Genomic DNA, 15,463 nt, shown 5'->3' on the forward strand with positions numbered 1-15,463 from the left:
ATGGACACAAGTGAAATGGAAATCATAACACAGCATCTCCACTATTTTAAGAGTCATATTGGAACACACAGAACAGAGATGGAATTCCACTCTTCACTGCCTTCAGATTTGGTGTTCTGTGTATTTACTTAGCGCTAGAAAAGGAAAGTGAAAACAAACCCATTGCCTCAATAAAGCCCAGCAACGGGTTTTGCTCCTGCCCATTCCCTTGGGACCAGACACCATTTCCAGGCAGTGAAAGGCCTCTGGGCAAGCAAGAGCTGCAAAGTCATTCCTGAGATGAGACAAGAAAGAGGAAAAAAAGGGCTGAGAGTCAGGGTGAGAAGAACCAGCTGAGGAGAACTAATGGGTGAGAAAGCCGGGAGACAGGTCTGAGGGATGCCAGTGCTGCTGGAGGGAAGGGCTGCCTGGAAATGGGTTTGGCTGTTCCTGCTCCGTGGGGCTCCTGGGGAAGCACCTGCTTCGAGGCACTTTATCCAGCTGTCAGCATGTTCTCACACAGACTCTGGATGCAGCCCAGCACTGGGAGTTCAGCTGCGCACAGGGTGCTTTTCCCATCTCCTGGTTTTTGCTGAATTTCAGACTTTTTTCCTGTTTGCATTGCCTCAAACTGCTCCTATTTCTCCCATGGAGACCTGAAAACAGGGAGAAGATTGGGCACTTCCACACGAGCAGTCAAGCTCTAAATCAATCAGATTTTCTGGAGGTTTTTGTTGTTTTGCTTTTTTTTTTTTTTTCCCTATGACCTTCTCCATGCAATTCCAGCTGCATCTCCTGAGTTACTCTGATTTGGTCCAGAGTCATTAATTTTTTTCCTTACACAACTTCAATTCCAAGTGTTCCCCTCACACATAACTTCAGCAGAGCAGCCAGGATTGGGCAGGCTGCTCTGATCCAAATGTCCGGCGTGGCACCTCCTGTGTGCACGTCACAATTTCGGGGTGACTAAGCACAATGGCAGTGGTATTCAGTGGCATCTCTTAGAGCACTGCTCTATATTTGTCTTTCCTTCCTCTGTTTGTGTCGGTTTAAAAGAAAAAAAAGAGGATCCAAGCTACGTGCTGACAAGACTTGGCGATTCTGGATGGCAGGAGGGGTACGAGGCTCAGCGCAGCGAGTACTGGAAAGATATTTGTCACTGCAGATTCTGCTTGTCATATGCAGAGATGACATGCAGATCTCCCTCTGACAGATTGATAGTCATTCCGAGATGCATCCACCCACAAAAACCACAGACATGCTGCTTGACTCAAATCTTGACTTTAACCACAACTTTGTGATGCAAAACTGGTGGAGTTTTTGGTACTTTTTGTTAAAAATGAAATCTTTATAGGGGTTTTCCAGCATCCTCGCTAGTTACTAAAAACAAACCAACATCAGCCTACTGGATGGGACAACTCAGTTTACTCGTGGGTGGTTTTGACATTCAGCTCATTAACATGTTTAGTCTGAAAGAATGTTGGAAAGGTAGTAAATAAAAAATTGGATGGAGAAATACCGCATCTCTCCAGAAGTTACTCCTTATGTCGCAGCGACAATGCCAGTTTCACTTAGAAGGAATATTTGTCCTGATTTTACTCCAAATACCCACAGAGCTCGTCCTGAGCGAGCTCAAAGCCTGGTCAGTGTGTTTGTAGCAGTGAATGCACCTACTGAGTGTAAAGGTTACGCTCCGTGCTGGCCGGGGCCAGGAAGTTCACAGCTTGGCACGGAACTTCCAGCACGGCGTGGGACAACCTGGGCACGCTGGCCCACAGCCAGGGAGTCTCCCAGGGAAACGGGGAGCCACCCCAGTCTGTCAGCATGAACTCTGCGTCCCCAGGTAGGGAAGGCACTTGACATGGAACTGGCTTTGGCTGTTCTGGCATGGGGTGGCTCCACAGGCAGCCCCCGGGACCGCCTGTGCACTCCTGCCTCAAGCTCTGGGATGGCCCCATGGAGCAGGGACGTGGGACCAGGTGGTCCCTTCCCACCTGATGTATTCTGGGATCGGATGTGTGCCTGGAATTGCAGCCAGTGGGTCTGCAGAGCACAGAGAACACACATGGCAGCGTCTTCAGCTGCTTATGTTGGAAAGGGGAAAGGGAAAGTACTCCAAATAAGTTTCTCTTGTTCAGAAACACAATGGGCAATTTAAAACCCCTATTAGGCATGTGTGTAGGAGCATTTCCCATCCGAGGAGACCAGGGGGATTGCTACAGAGCTGTATTATGACTTCCCTGATATCAATCAAGCCCCCATTATGTAACGAGGTCTCCATCACGCGCGCCCCAGTGCGAGGCCCCGCCGCGAGCACCGAGGCTGCAATCCCGGCTCCTTTGTCCTGCCCTCTGCCAATTTGCTGCAAAATTGAGGATGAGGCTTGGATTTGCCATTGTGGTGGTGCTGGGGCCATGGCTGTGCTTTCAGAGCAGCTATTTGCATTGCCTTGATTAGCATGTCACCTGCTTCATTAGCGGAGAAAAGGCTCCTCCACGCACTCAGCCAGTCATGCAAATTGAGGAATGCACGGAGATCCTTCCCCTCTAAGACTTTCCATTATTAGCAAAATTGGTAGATTCGGTTTGTTCCTTCCTCTTCAGAAGGTCACTTTTGATTTCCACCTCCAAATGGAAGTTTTTATTTAAGAGATGAAGTAATCACGGTCCCAAACTTTTAACATGCAGCATTCCTGTTTAATGAAACCTGATGCCAAAGGAAAACCCAGGTGTGTGCAGGGCAGGTGGAACCTCCCTGGTTTCAATCTAATCCTTAAACCAACAGCCATCCGTCTGTCACCCAATCATTAATTTTACTGGATGTCAGCAATGTGTTTTTAGAGCAAAAAAGCTCCCTCCTGTGCAGGACCTAAACTTACATTACAGATGCCTCTCAGGTTTGGGAGAATTTTTTTCACTTGAGAGTCCAACAACTGTGAATAAAGCTTTTTGTGATGTCAGAGATACTCAGTTTTCGTGGAAAAGAGTACCCCAAATGGGGAAATTAAACAGATCCCTCACAGAGCTTTTTTCTGAGATCAGGAAGTTGCCATGGGGCACCAGATCTCAGTCCAGAATGGGAAAGTCCTAACACAGATTTGACGTCAGAAGCTGCAGGCACAGAACCACCACCAGCCCCAGCAGGGTTTTCACCATTCCCTGTCTCTGCTGGCACAGCCATCATGGGCAGAGGAGTTCAGCCAGAAAGAAAAAAATTAAAAATTCTTAGAAAACCCAAGAGTGAAAGAAGAAAAAAGGAAAAATGTGATGGTCATGCATGAAATGTCACTGCAGAAATGAATCTGCAGACATACACGACCTGTTCGTGGGCTGAGGGGAGGAACACGGTCACCTTCCTCTGCTGACCAGCTGATACAGCCTCTGCTCAGGCTGGGGACACGGTGTGACCTCCTGAGCCACCTGTGCCACCCCTGGAGCCACCCACCCGCCCGCACGACTGCATCCCCACTGCCGGGGTGGTGGCTGTGCTCTGCTGCTCTTGCTGCAGCTGCAGCCCAGGGAGAGAACCTCCCTTTTTGCATCTCCCCACAGCTCCTGGGAAGGCAGAGCCGCAGTGAGAGGCCCGGGTTCCACCCCGCTGCTTTCACACGGATCACAGAGCAGGGCTGTGCCAGTGCCGAGGCACTCGGTGGTTCTGCCTTTTTAAGGTAAAGATGAAGCAACAGCACACATCCTCAGGGGTGCCCTCTCAGGCTGTGCTCAGCTGCCTCCCTCTCACCTGACTGGCAGAGGCTCCGGGCAGCCTGACAAATTTGTGTGTCTGCTTATCCCCGGATGGCAGGAGGGAAGGAGTGAGTCAGGTTCGTGTCTCTGCTGCTCAGGGAAAATGAAATCCTGCTCCTCCACCGCGCCGCGCCGGCGGCAGCCACAGCGCCGTGCTCCCTCTGCACACACCTAGCTGCAGAGGGGAAGACAGATTTGCCAGGAGATATAGATGGAAATACATGGGATTAAGGAGTCACAATCTCACCGATAAATCTGGCGGGGAGACTGCTGGTCAGGCTGCCCTCCTTCCTCCCTCCCGCTGAGCTTTCCTGATGACCTGAGCTGGGGGCACCCGCCTCAGACAGTTGTGTGCACTTACCAGATTAGAGATGATTAATTGCACCAGGTAGTTCCTGCTACATCTTAATCAAATACACATAATCAGCAACGCTCCTGTGCACACGATACTTGGAGCCGGAGGGGTTTTTAACTCTCACATGTTCCAATGACAGTGTGAAGTATTCCAACCCAGAGTGACCACAGGTTAAGATGCCTGGGGGCCAGCGCCTCTCACTGCCGGAGGAGGGACATTCTCTTGTTTTAAAAAAATCAACCTCTGGCCCTCTGGGCACTGGGAAAAGTCTCATCCTTACCTGCCAGGTCCCTGTGATGCCACATCCCTGGATATGTGGGTGTGACAGAACTGCCACACAGCACCTTGGAGAGGACACAAACCACCAGCAGCCTCTGACCGTAGAGTATTTTGCATCATTTATTTAAATACCTATATTTATGCATTTACAAATTTTCATAGCTCTGTCTGTAGCTTTTTTTCTTCCTTTTTTTTTTTTTCTTTTGTAGACAGTATTGCAGAGAATTCAGCTTCTGTAAAATGAGGTCCATGTATAAAACTATGCAGCGGATTGGAGGAAAAAACCCAACCAAACAACAACCCAGCAAGTTTCCTTTCACACTCTGGAGAATCAGAAACCAAAGAAAGTGACCGAATGGAAGGGGGCAGGGAGAGGAAAGGGTGGGACAGAGCAGCCTCAAACCAGTGGCTCTCACACAAGCATTACACACATCAGTGCTCAGCTACAGGACACGTTTCAGTCGGTGCAGTGCCTGTTTGCTAAAGCTTTAGCAGGCACATAGGTCTCTAATGAAAAAATAGAAGGAGAGGATCCTACACACTGAGAATGCAAAGCCTGGACAGCCTCAGCTCAGTCCTGGGAGACTGCACCGACTCGCCAGCAGTGCATCCTCATTCCAAACTTCATTTTGCATAAAAAGTTCCCTTTTAGAAATCTTAGCATTTAAAAAACCCAGTGTCTGAGCTCTTCTAGCCTCAGTACTCTAAAGAAATCTCTTGAAAAATACCTCCTGCTTTCCTCACTCGGAAGCTTCAAAATAATGTTTTGCTTTAATTGATACCAATTGAACAGCTCACGGAGTCCCAGCATCATCCCTGGGAGGAAGAGGCAACAAATATGGCATTGCAAGATATTTACACACATGGTACAAAAATGTCCAAGGGTATGAAAAAATCACCAGTTACACAATTTTGCAGCAGCCTCATTTACACCTGTAATTTTATACCATTTATTACATTGTACTAACACACCAGATCCAAAGATGTGCACTCCCTTTAGGACGTTCAGGAGTTCCAAATATATTGTGATTGCATAATTCATATTGCACAATTGTATAAAAACATAAATACTAGCTATTCTATTCTTTTTTTTTTTTAAATACAAAATACATGTCACATAGTCAAATAATCTTTTCAAGTGCAATTCAGGTGCTCTCTTAAGTCCTTCCAAAGGAAAAGGCAATTTTGATAGTTTTGGCACAAAGTTTAACCTCTGTCCCGTGCCAACAGTTCTAATCACAATCCACGCGCCCCCAGCTTGATAAGAGTAGCAGTCATATACATCTAAGTATAAAACCAGGGTATTTACAGGATGCACAGAAGGTTCAGGGAGCAGCCCCCGGGCTGGGGGTGTTGGGGGTGTCCCGGAGGGGCCGTGACCCTCCCAGCTCAGGCTGGCTGCTGCTGCAGGTTCACATTCATGGGCGGGGGGTGTCCAAGGAGACCGATGCGCTGCTTCTGCTTCCTCTGCTCCGTCATCTGGAAAATTAACAAGTTTGCTCATTAGGCCTCGGCGCTTCCTGTGCGTCAGCTCGCCCAAGGGCCTGTTGTGTTTGGCGTTTGCTGCGGAGCCCTGGCTCCAGCCAGCGCCTGCTCCCGGGGCAGGGGTGACCCCAGCCCTGGCACGGCCACGAGCCCCTCTGTGTGCCCGGACCCTGCTGTGCCAGGGACAGCTCGGCAGAGCCCGGCAGGCAGCGGGAAGCGGAGCGGGGAGCAGCCTGCAGAAACCTCCCCTGTCAGGAATTCTCTGTAACCCGTCCAGCAGAGGGGGCGGAAAAAGGGGCGAGCCCGGCACTCAGGCTGGGAATACCCTTGCCTTTGCTGGAAAACACTGAGCACTCCCCGCTCTCATCCCGAGCCAGCCAACAGCCCTCCCCATCTGCCAAGGCAGGACTTAACCACCTCACTGCCACACACCCCAAACTGGGCATTCCCCATCTGCTTCCCACTCATTAAATAACGTTCTCCGGATCGGTGAACCGTGAACGGAAAATGGATCACTGTTATTACTGACACTGAGAAATGGCCACAATCCAACGGCTCCACTCCGCTTTTTTAGAACTGTGCGAGCTTTCTGACAAGTTACATAAGCCACGTAAGGAATGACTCTGGCTGGGCAGGGTCTCGGGAGCCAACAGCTGGATCCCACAGCTGGATCCCACGGCTCCTGCCGCGTTGTGGCTGCGGAGGAGCCGACACACGGGATGGCTCACAGGGAATGCCAGGACAGTGCCTCATCCCTGCCCACCCAGGGGCTCCCCCAAGAGCCCCCACGCCCTCAGGGTCAGCACACCACAGCACATGACCCACACTTCCATCCTGCTCCTGCTGCTCCTTCCAGCTACAGCCACATTTAACTCCTCCAGTTTTTGCTGTTTAATGACAAATGCCAGCCAGAGTCACTGCTTGTGGCAGCAACTCCAGGAGAAGGGCGGTGGCGTGTACATGTTGGGTTCATTTGTACCACACTTGGGATCACTGAATTGTTAAAGGTGGAAAAGACCTCCAAGATCAAATCCAGCAGTCAACCAGCCCCACCACCATGGTCAGCACTGAAGCACTAGAGTGCATCTGTTTAAAACCCCAGTTTCGGTGCTGATGGAGTCTCCCAGCTGGGACAGGGTATCCAGAGGTCAGAGGCTGACCTCGGTCTGGGGTTCTCTGCGGGGAATGGCATTGCTCCAAACGGGCAGTGCTGGGCAGCCTCTGCAAGGCTCCTCTGCTGCACACCCCACACCTCCTGTGTGCCCAGGGGCACTCCTTCAGCCACCAGGAAAAGGGCTGAAACACCATCGTTCCCTTGAAACCGTAATTAACCCTGACCTCAGGCCAGCACCTTGCTTGCTGCCTGGCCCAAGGGAGCAGAGCTGCTGTTTTCCCCCTCCCCAGGGCTGACCACAGCCTCCCGAGGCCAGGGCACACCTCCTGCTCCTCTGCACAGCTGCTGGAATTCTCTAAAAGCTTCAAATGCTTCACAGGGAATGGGAGCAGGAGGAGAGGAATCTTTCCAGAGCTCTCTGAACACACACACAACCCACTCCCTGCTGAACCTGAATGTTAAACTGCTGCTAGGATAACCCACAAGTGGAAATGCAGAGAGGCCACAAGGACTTGGCTTAAAAATGCCCCTTTACATTAATTATCTCCATTGAGCAAACCGAGAGTCACAATTTCACACTGCCAATAAACTGATTCAGAGGACGCATGGAATAAAAACGGAAAGTAAAAGGAATAATGAGAAGGGACTGTAGGAGATATTTTTCAGGCTGTGTAGAAAAAGGAGAGTGCACCCTGGTGCAGGTGTTTGTAGAAGATGTGGCTTTAAAAAAAGGGAAGAATAAAGCAACCAACCATAAATAAGAGGGAGAAATGCAAGTTTAGTGTCAATGCAGAACAATATTAATCCTGCACTATGCTTAATGCTGCGTGGAGGGCACAGGGCTGCAGGAGGGAGCAACTTATTGCCATCACATTTACTGGAGAGTGAATCTCCTGCAAAAGCCTTCAAGTGACAGCACACCTGGGCTACCAGGCCATAAAAGCCAGGCACAGCGAATCCCCAGGGAGCTGCCAGGCCCTGGAATTCTGCTGACAGGAGCCAAACACTGCCCCAGGGGCCTGGGGTTCAGCTGAGCCAGGCTGGGCTCCCCGATAAGGCCAGGGCCTGACAGAGGCAGCCTCTGGCTCCAAAGGTTATGGTGAGCTGGAGTCACCTCCAGGAGCAGGGCACCAGCTGGGGCAGGATCCCCCTGGACTCCTGCCTGGGGCTGCTGCCACCGAGCTCACCTGGAGCCCAGGGGGGCTGTCCCAGCCAGGGCCCGCCCCAGGAGCGATGCCCCTGCTCAGCGGCACCAAAGGAGGGGCTGGGGAGGATTTCTGGGTGATTACATCTAATCCCCTGCTGCTGCAGACAATTATGGTGTAATCTGTTCACACAGAATTAAAGTGAGCAGGATTTTAATGGCTCTTGGTGCACTTTGGGGGAGGAGGCGGGCTGGAACTCGGCTTCTAATAATTAGAGTCTCCAGAAACCTAACGAGCTTGAGGAGCAAATGAATGAGAGGTTTTCCCTTTATTTAATTACAAGAAAATAAATAGAAATAAAAATTCCCTGAGTTAGTTCCTTTCCTGGAGACAGTTCCTGATCAGGAGGAGGGATATACTGGCTTTGTCACATAATTGGAGCATCCTGCATCTTCAGCAGGGCTCTCAATAATGGTACTTAGGGGAATTCCTAAAAGCTATCACCACACTAATGAAGCTGGTTTCCTCTCTTGCTTTTACAGTCAAATAGCTCTCTAAAAGCTAAACCCTTCATTCTTATTTTCACAAAGAGCAAGGAGATGTTTTAGTGCTTGGTCAGCCAAGAGGGCTGCAAAGAAATGTGTGTGAGGCTGTGGCCAGGGGGAAGGCTCCTGTGCCTGCAGAGCACTTGGAGAGAGCCTTCAGCAGGGAGACACAGGGCACATGGGGCAGGATAATTGTTGCCAGGCAAAACAGCCAAACCACTGCCCGGCAAGAATTAAAGCCCAGACAAAAGAGCAACTGCCTCTGCCCTCCATGCTCAGAGCAACTGGAGCAAGGGGCTCCGTGGCACCGTGCCTGAGAACTAATTGCAGCCCGGGGCAGCGAGGTTGTCACTCCCTGTCCCCCACATTAATCCCTTCCTTGTGCTCCACAGGGCGCTCGGGACAGGGCCCGGCTCCAGCGGGAGCGGAAGGCAGGAGCTGGTCTCGGGCAGTGCTGCCTGCCAGGGCCTCCTGACAGAGCAGAGCTTCATGGAGACACCCAGCCAGCCCAGCAGGGATGGCACTGCTGCTGGGAGAGGAACTGACCCAGAGCTGCTGGGCCATTCCTGCCCCGGGCAGCTCCATCCACCACCTGGGTGCCAGTCAGCAATTAACCTCAGCCAGTGCCAACACCTACATCCATTCACTAATTGACCCATCTGGCTCAGGTTATTAATGCACAGAGATAACAGCCACCACAAACAGCTCCTGGCAGCACAGGCAGCAGTGTTCCCTCCAGTTAGGCTGGAATTCACACCAGTTAAAGCCCTGCTGCTTCTGTCTTTCACAAAGCCATTGCTGGGCTGGGCTGGGCACCAGCCCCCCATGCCCTCAAGCCCAGCCAAGGCAGAAGCCACCCAGCCCTGGCTGCAGAGAAGCTGCTGCACCAGAAACACCCCTGTGAGGTCTGTGGAGGCTTGCTGGTTCTCAGCAGCAGCAGCAGCCAAATCACATCTGCACAGCAGCACAGCCGCAGCACCGAGGGACCAGCACCTCCAGTAACCACCCGAGTGCTTCTCCAGTTTCTCGGTGGGTTTTGAGGTGCACACGGTGACACAGCCCTTGTGGCAGTGTCACACCCTCTGGCTGACAGGATCGCGCTCAGCTCTTCGGGTTAAAACCCCAAACAACAACAACACCACCACACACAGGCTCCCTGCACCAGCCAGGACTGACTCAGGTTAACTGGTGATTTTTTTTAACACAAGTTTTCCCTTTCTGATGTGGCCGCTTTGGAGCTCGCCAGTTGGGTCAGCACCAGGCAGGTCAGCTGGAGCACGGGGCTCTGGAGGGACATTTGGATTGTTCACTTCTTTCCTAGCCACAAGTCACTCTGGGAAAACTCTCCCTGAGGTCGGGAGAAGCTGTGGAGCTGCAGGAGGGGCTGGCAGGAGCCTGTGCTCTCCTTACCTGATCCTTGAGCTCTGAGAGCTGCCCAGAGAGGTTGGTCACGAGCTTCATGGTGGACTCCAACTTCTCCTGCAGGTTCCTCAGCTCGTTCTGCTCTCCCTCTGAGTCGCTGCTGACCAGTGACATGGCCCTCATCCGCGGGAACCAGTCCAGGTTTCTCTCCTGAGGATCACACAGCAGAGCACAATTAGCATTTGCCAGGTGAAAACCTGCCCCCAGAGCACAGCACAGAGCTCTACAGCCACGGGACATCCCTCGATGCAGCAGCTCTGTGCTTATCTGTAGTTATTATCTGCAGTTATCTGCATTTGCATCTCACTGGAAAGTTTGCAGAGTGCCAGCCCGAGGCACTGCTGGGAACTGGGGCTGCTCACTGCTGCTTTCCTCCCCAGCTACTCACCATCCCCAGCCCCTGCTCCCTCACATCCACCTCAGGATAAATGCACAAACACTGGACATTAAACCAGCCCAGATTTCACGTGTGGACAAGCATTTCCCAGTGCTAGAAATCCGCTGCCATCTTACAGTCTTTTAATTTGCGTTTGAGGAAGATTTTCTGCTTTTTTGGCCAAGCAAAGCTTAGCTGTGCTCTCTGATAAAAGAAACCAAGTTCTGGAAATTCTTCCATAGCTGAAATACTTCCTTTTTAATGAAAAAGAATATCGTATTTTGACTGTCTGGTTGAGGCTAAAATGAGGGACAGATACGTTACAATGCACTGACTGTAGAGCTTTCCTTGAACCACACAAAGTCTCTCATATTCCATGTTTAAGCTGCAGTCAGGAATGTCACTGGACACACACTCAGTCTGAGGAGCTGCACAGAGTCACACAGGCACTCGTGTACTCGCCAGAGATGTTAAAAATAAAGGCAGGAGCGGAACAGAAAGCCACAAAAGAGGAGGAGGGGTGCACCCCACGTCCTGACACCTTACAGTTCAACATCAAACTGGTTTCCCATCCAGTCTGGTTCTCCTCCCACGCTGGAGATGTGCTCTGAAATGGAGCTGAACTCGGGCTGGCTGAGGCAGGGGTGTGTGTGCTCTCACAGGTGACACAGCTGAACACACCAGGCACGGTGAAGGGTGACTGCATTAACACCAAGGAATGCTGCTAATCAAAAATCAATCAACACTGCTGATTAACAGTGACCACAGCTCACCCCACTGGCTGGCCAGGCTCTTCTCTGGGCTCCCAGCTTGTTTTTGCAGCACTGCAAACTCCTGGCTTTTTGTCATTCCCTGCCTAAATCTCCAGCTCCAACCCCTCCATGCTCCCCCTCATTCCCAGGAGCATCCATCCTGCTTAATCAGGGCTGTGCACCTCTACGGAGAGCTCCAGTCACATCCTCTCTGCAATTCAGACACGATGCCAAGACTCATCAGCTTAAATTAGCTGCTTCTGATGTGCCTGGAGTTTCCTTTTGCCAGGATGAGAAGGCAGAAAGCAGGCCCTTTCCCATGCAGGCACCACAGCATTCCCACGTGATGCTGAACTGCCAGCAAGGCTGTTTGCTCCTGATCTCTGTTTACAGGGCAGATGGTTTCTGCTAATAAAAAGGGAAAAAAAAAATCTATGTACAAAAAAAAATATGCCTTTACCAAGACAAGTGCCAAAATATTTTGGACTTTAGGAAACGCCAGTCCCACAATTAAGGTTTAATAGCAGGAACAGGCAGCACTGCACTGTGTTCTTCCAGCTGTAGTAAAAGCCTCATTAGGGAGGAGGGGGCAGCTCAACATTTGTGCTCAGGTCCAGCCTCTCCCACCCAGGGAAAACCAATTACACCAACTGCACTTGCCCCTGTTCCTCCAGGGAAGAAACAAGGATGAGGAAAATGAGACTAAAATGCAATTTCTATTGGCAGAATTGCCTGGGCTCTCAGGCTCATGTCCTGAGGTTTCTAGGCAGACACAAGAGCCCCGAAGCTCCTGCCTGCCCCTTTCTTGCTCCAGAAATATTTTCCTTGTTCCCAAAAACATTTCTAAGGCCATCCCCAGAGCGTTCCCAGGTCCCATCCTTGAGAAGGATGAACAGGAGGAAGGAAGCACCGACTTTCCCTACCTGCAGTGTTTCATAACAAATACCCCAAGCACTTTCCAACATTACTCTGCAATTTTAGCCAGCGCTGCAGCTGCTGCAGAGGCTGTGACTTGATCGTTCCAGGCCCGGAAGGTGAAATCAAACAGCACCCACAGCTTCTGCAGCCTCCTCACAGCTTCCAAACTCGCTGGGTTTCTGAAAGCCCCAGCCCTCAAAGTCAGTAAATCTTGGCTTTGATTTGAACAAAACCAACGAAGCACCTCTAGTTCTCACGTCAAGGCTGAAAGGTTAAAACCGAACCGTGCTTCACATGAACTCCACAGGCTGGGGAAGGCTGAGGACAAGGACACACAGCCCCCACTGGGTGTCTCTGAGCTGGGGACCAGGGCTCACAGTTCAGCTGGACCTGGCAATGCCCTGCTGAGTGCTGGAAAGGGTTAACGGGCACCTGGAAACTCCCTGTGCATGGAGAACCTCAGGGAAGGACCTGGACATCCCCTGGCCACCCTACCTGGGCTGTGCTCATGGAGAACCTCAGGGAAGGACCTGGACATCCCCAGGCCACCCTGACTGGGCTGTGCTGATCTGTCTCCCCATTCCCACATCTGGTTAGCACCACCCAAACCCAGGATTTATCTGGACATGTCCAACTACCACCCAAACACGGGGCTGTGCACCCAGCCAGGCTGGGAAAGCACGGGGAGAGGTGCAGAAATCCCTGTGGATGCAGGCACTGCAGGCACAGGTATTGCTGCCTGGCCCAGGCTGGTGCTGGGACTTGCAGAGAGGACAGAGGGAAGCTGCCAGCACAGCAGGACACAGCTCTGCCTTCTGCACACACTTCCTCCTGGATTTCACTGGAAACCTTGAGCCTGTTCTTCAGCCTCCCCCAGCCCTGCAGAGAGACAGCCCGTCCCCATCCCTGCTGGGAGTGTGGGGGTGTTTTCTTTCAAATAAATAAATATTTCAGCAGAGCCAGCACCAACGGAACGGAGCAGGAATGTTGAAAGGTCAGGGGATGGTGATCCTGCTGGGCCAGCCTAGCTCCCAGCACTGCCACTCAGGGGTCAATAAAAGATTTATATCTCCATGATCCAGTTTCTGCTGAACTTCAGCTCAGCCCTGGGGTGCCTTTAAAGATACGGCCTCACATCCATCCTGGGGCTTTGGAGGTGTTTGAGAGGCACTGAGTGAGCCTGGAGAGGGGAGGCTGCCCGTGCTCCTGTGCAGCTGCTGGCAGCCACACTCTGATGCCCTCTGCACCCTCTGCTCCTCTCTGGGACCCTGAGGTGCAATCTGCTCCTCTCTGGGACCCTGGGGTGCAATCTGCTCCTCTCTGGGATCCTGGGGTGCAATCTGCTCCCTGCTGTTCCCAGGATGCTGGGGTACCCTCAGCTCCCTGTTCCCAGGATCCTGGGGTACACTCTGCTCCCCTTTCCCAGGATCCCATGGTACTCTCAGCTCCCCATTCCCAGGATCCCGGGGTGCTCTCAGCTCCTCATTCCCAGGATGCTCTCAGCTCCCAGTTCCAGGATCCCGGGGTGCTCTCTGCTCCCCGTTCCCAGCACGGGCACAGCCCCCGTGCTCGGCAGCCGGGGCGAGCGCAGCCGCTGCCGGAAGGTGCTGACCACAAGGGCTGGCTTTTGGTTGCAGCTCTTTTCTAGGTAAAGCTGGAAAAGTCCCCGTGTGGGGCAAGCAGCAGCGAGTCTCGCCCGCGGGGTGAGGGCGCTGACCATCCCCGCTGGAAGGCAGAGGAAGCTGCACACGCCGCTCATTCTGAGAAGCGCTGGCTCCTCCCGGCTTCTGCCGAGGTTGGTTCTGAGAAGGGCTGAGAGGCGACCTCAGCACCAGCTGTGCCAGGAGAGCATCAGCTCTGCTCCTCCTGGCAAGGCACGGCAGCTCCTGGCAGGGAGTGGGGCTCTGCTCGCCCCAAGGACTCCCCGCTCCTCCCCAGGGTCCCCATGTACCCTGTGCCTCAGCGTTACTGGGTGCTGCAGGGCTAATTCCACCCTCTCCAGAATAAATCCCTACAGCTGCCATCAAAGGGCTGCCCAGCAGCATCATTTACAGAATCACAGAATTATTTTGGAAAAACCTCCAAGATCACCAAGTCCAAGCTGTGCCCCATCCCCACCTTGTCACCCAGCCCAGAGCACTGAGTGCCACGTCCAGCTGTTTCTTGAACACAAGCAGGGAAAAACAGCAGCAGCAAATTTCAGTTTCTGTCATGGGAAGTTAAAAATCAGACCCACACAGCTACAAAAGAGCTCTGTGAAGCACTCTGAAAATGCATCTGTTTGTTTGTGGTGAGATGGGACTCCTCTTGGGTCTTTCTTGAGCTTCCTGGAAAAATCCCCGCATCAGGTTCTCTCTCTGCTGCAAAGGGCTCACCATCACTTCTTCCACACTGAGCTGCACTTCCCCCCTCCATAAAAACCAGCACTAGATGGTGCCTATCCCTCTGCACGCTCAGAACATTCTCACCTCCTCACACACCCCGTGCTGTCCCACAGGAGGCTGACAACACAAGGTTTAAGATCCCTTCCAACCCAGCCCATTCTGGGATTCTCTGGAGTGTCTGAGCTGGCTGCCCCATGGCATGGGCTGCAGGAAACCCTCCTGCTGCCGGCAGTAACCCCACATGGCCCAGTGCTTGATTTTCCCTGATAAAGCGCTGGGAATCTCGGGTTGGCATCCCAGCTGGCACCCCCTTGTCTCTGTTAGACACTCCAGCGGCGCTTGGGCTGGCGCAGAGCGGGGAAGCTGGAACACAGAACCATTCCCAAAGGTGCAGGATGACCACGGCCCCGCACCCTGAGACGCTCTGCTGTGGGTGGCTGGCACCACCCGGCCCGGGGGACCGCGTGGGACGGGGCTCCTGAAGGCCACGTCCTGCCCTGCCTCCCGCGGGGACTAGGCCAGCTCCCAGCCGCCTGCCCCGGCCGCCTGGGTGCCACCTGGGTGCCACCTGGGTGCCACCTGGGTGCCACTGAAGTAGGGCACCTTCCGCCCCCACAGCCGGGCAGCACAGGCCATTCCCCAGCGCGGGCTGAGCTCCACGCTGGTGGCAGCGCTGCTGGCACCACATCCTCTTGCACAAGCTGGCCCCGGCGCCCGCGGGGTCACGGCCGTGACTCAGGGCCACCTCCTCGGCCCCGTGGGGCTTTCTGCTCCCAGGGCTTGTGCTCCCAGTGCGTCACCCGCCGTTTCCAGGCAGGAGCCTTCCCCCTCTCCCAGCAGCAGGACACGGCACCCACCCTGGCAGCTGTTTGGGATCCACCCAAAGCCAGCACACGTTATGCAAACATCCCAGAACTGGCCCGAAGCCTTTCCTTCTGCTTTCATCCACCCAGGCCTTGCTCACAC

The 15,463-nt window shown here is 52.9% G+C and overlaps 1 protein-coding gene across 15 annotated transcripts in view; it reads right to left on the bottom strand.

The window, feature by feature from the left end:
- Positions 1-4,458: 4,458 nt before the first annotated feature.
- ITPR1 (inositol 1,4,5-trisphosphate receptor type 1) overlaps positions 4,459-15,463 on the bottom strand; it is a 163,374-nt gene continuing 152,369 nt past the window's right edge. For 11 of the 15 annotated variants that reach the window (XM_085590251.1, XM_085590248.1, XM_085590254.1 and 8 more), the window contains 2 exons: positions 10,056-10,217; positions 4,459-5,835 (listed from right to left, as the gene is read on the bottom strand). In XM_085590251.1, the coding sequence (XP_085446377.1) occupies positions 5,746-5,835; positions 10,056-10,217 (252 nt within the window). In that variant the 3' untranslated portion in view covers positions 4,459-5,745. The remainder of the gene's footprint in view (positions 5,836-10,055; positions 10,218-15,463) is intronic. The other 4 variants (XM_085590259.1, XM_085590257.1, XM_085590258.1 and 1 more) reach the window with 1 other exon arrangement.

This window comes from Lonchura striata, chromosome 12, assembly GCF_050655825.1.
Source record: "Lonchura striata isolate lonStrDom1 chromosome 12, ASM5065582v1, whole genome shotgun sequence".
Taxonomy (NCBI): domain Eukaryota; kingdom Metazoa; phylum Chordata; class Aves; order Passeriformes; family Estrildidae; genus Lonchura; species Lonchura striata.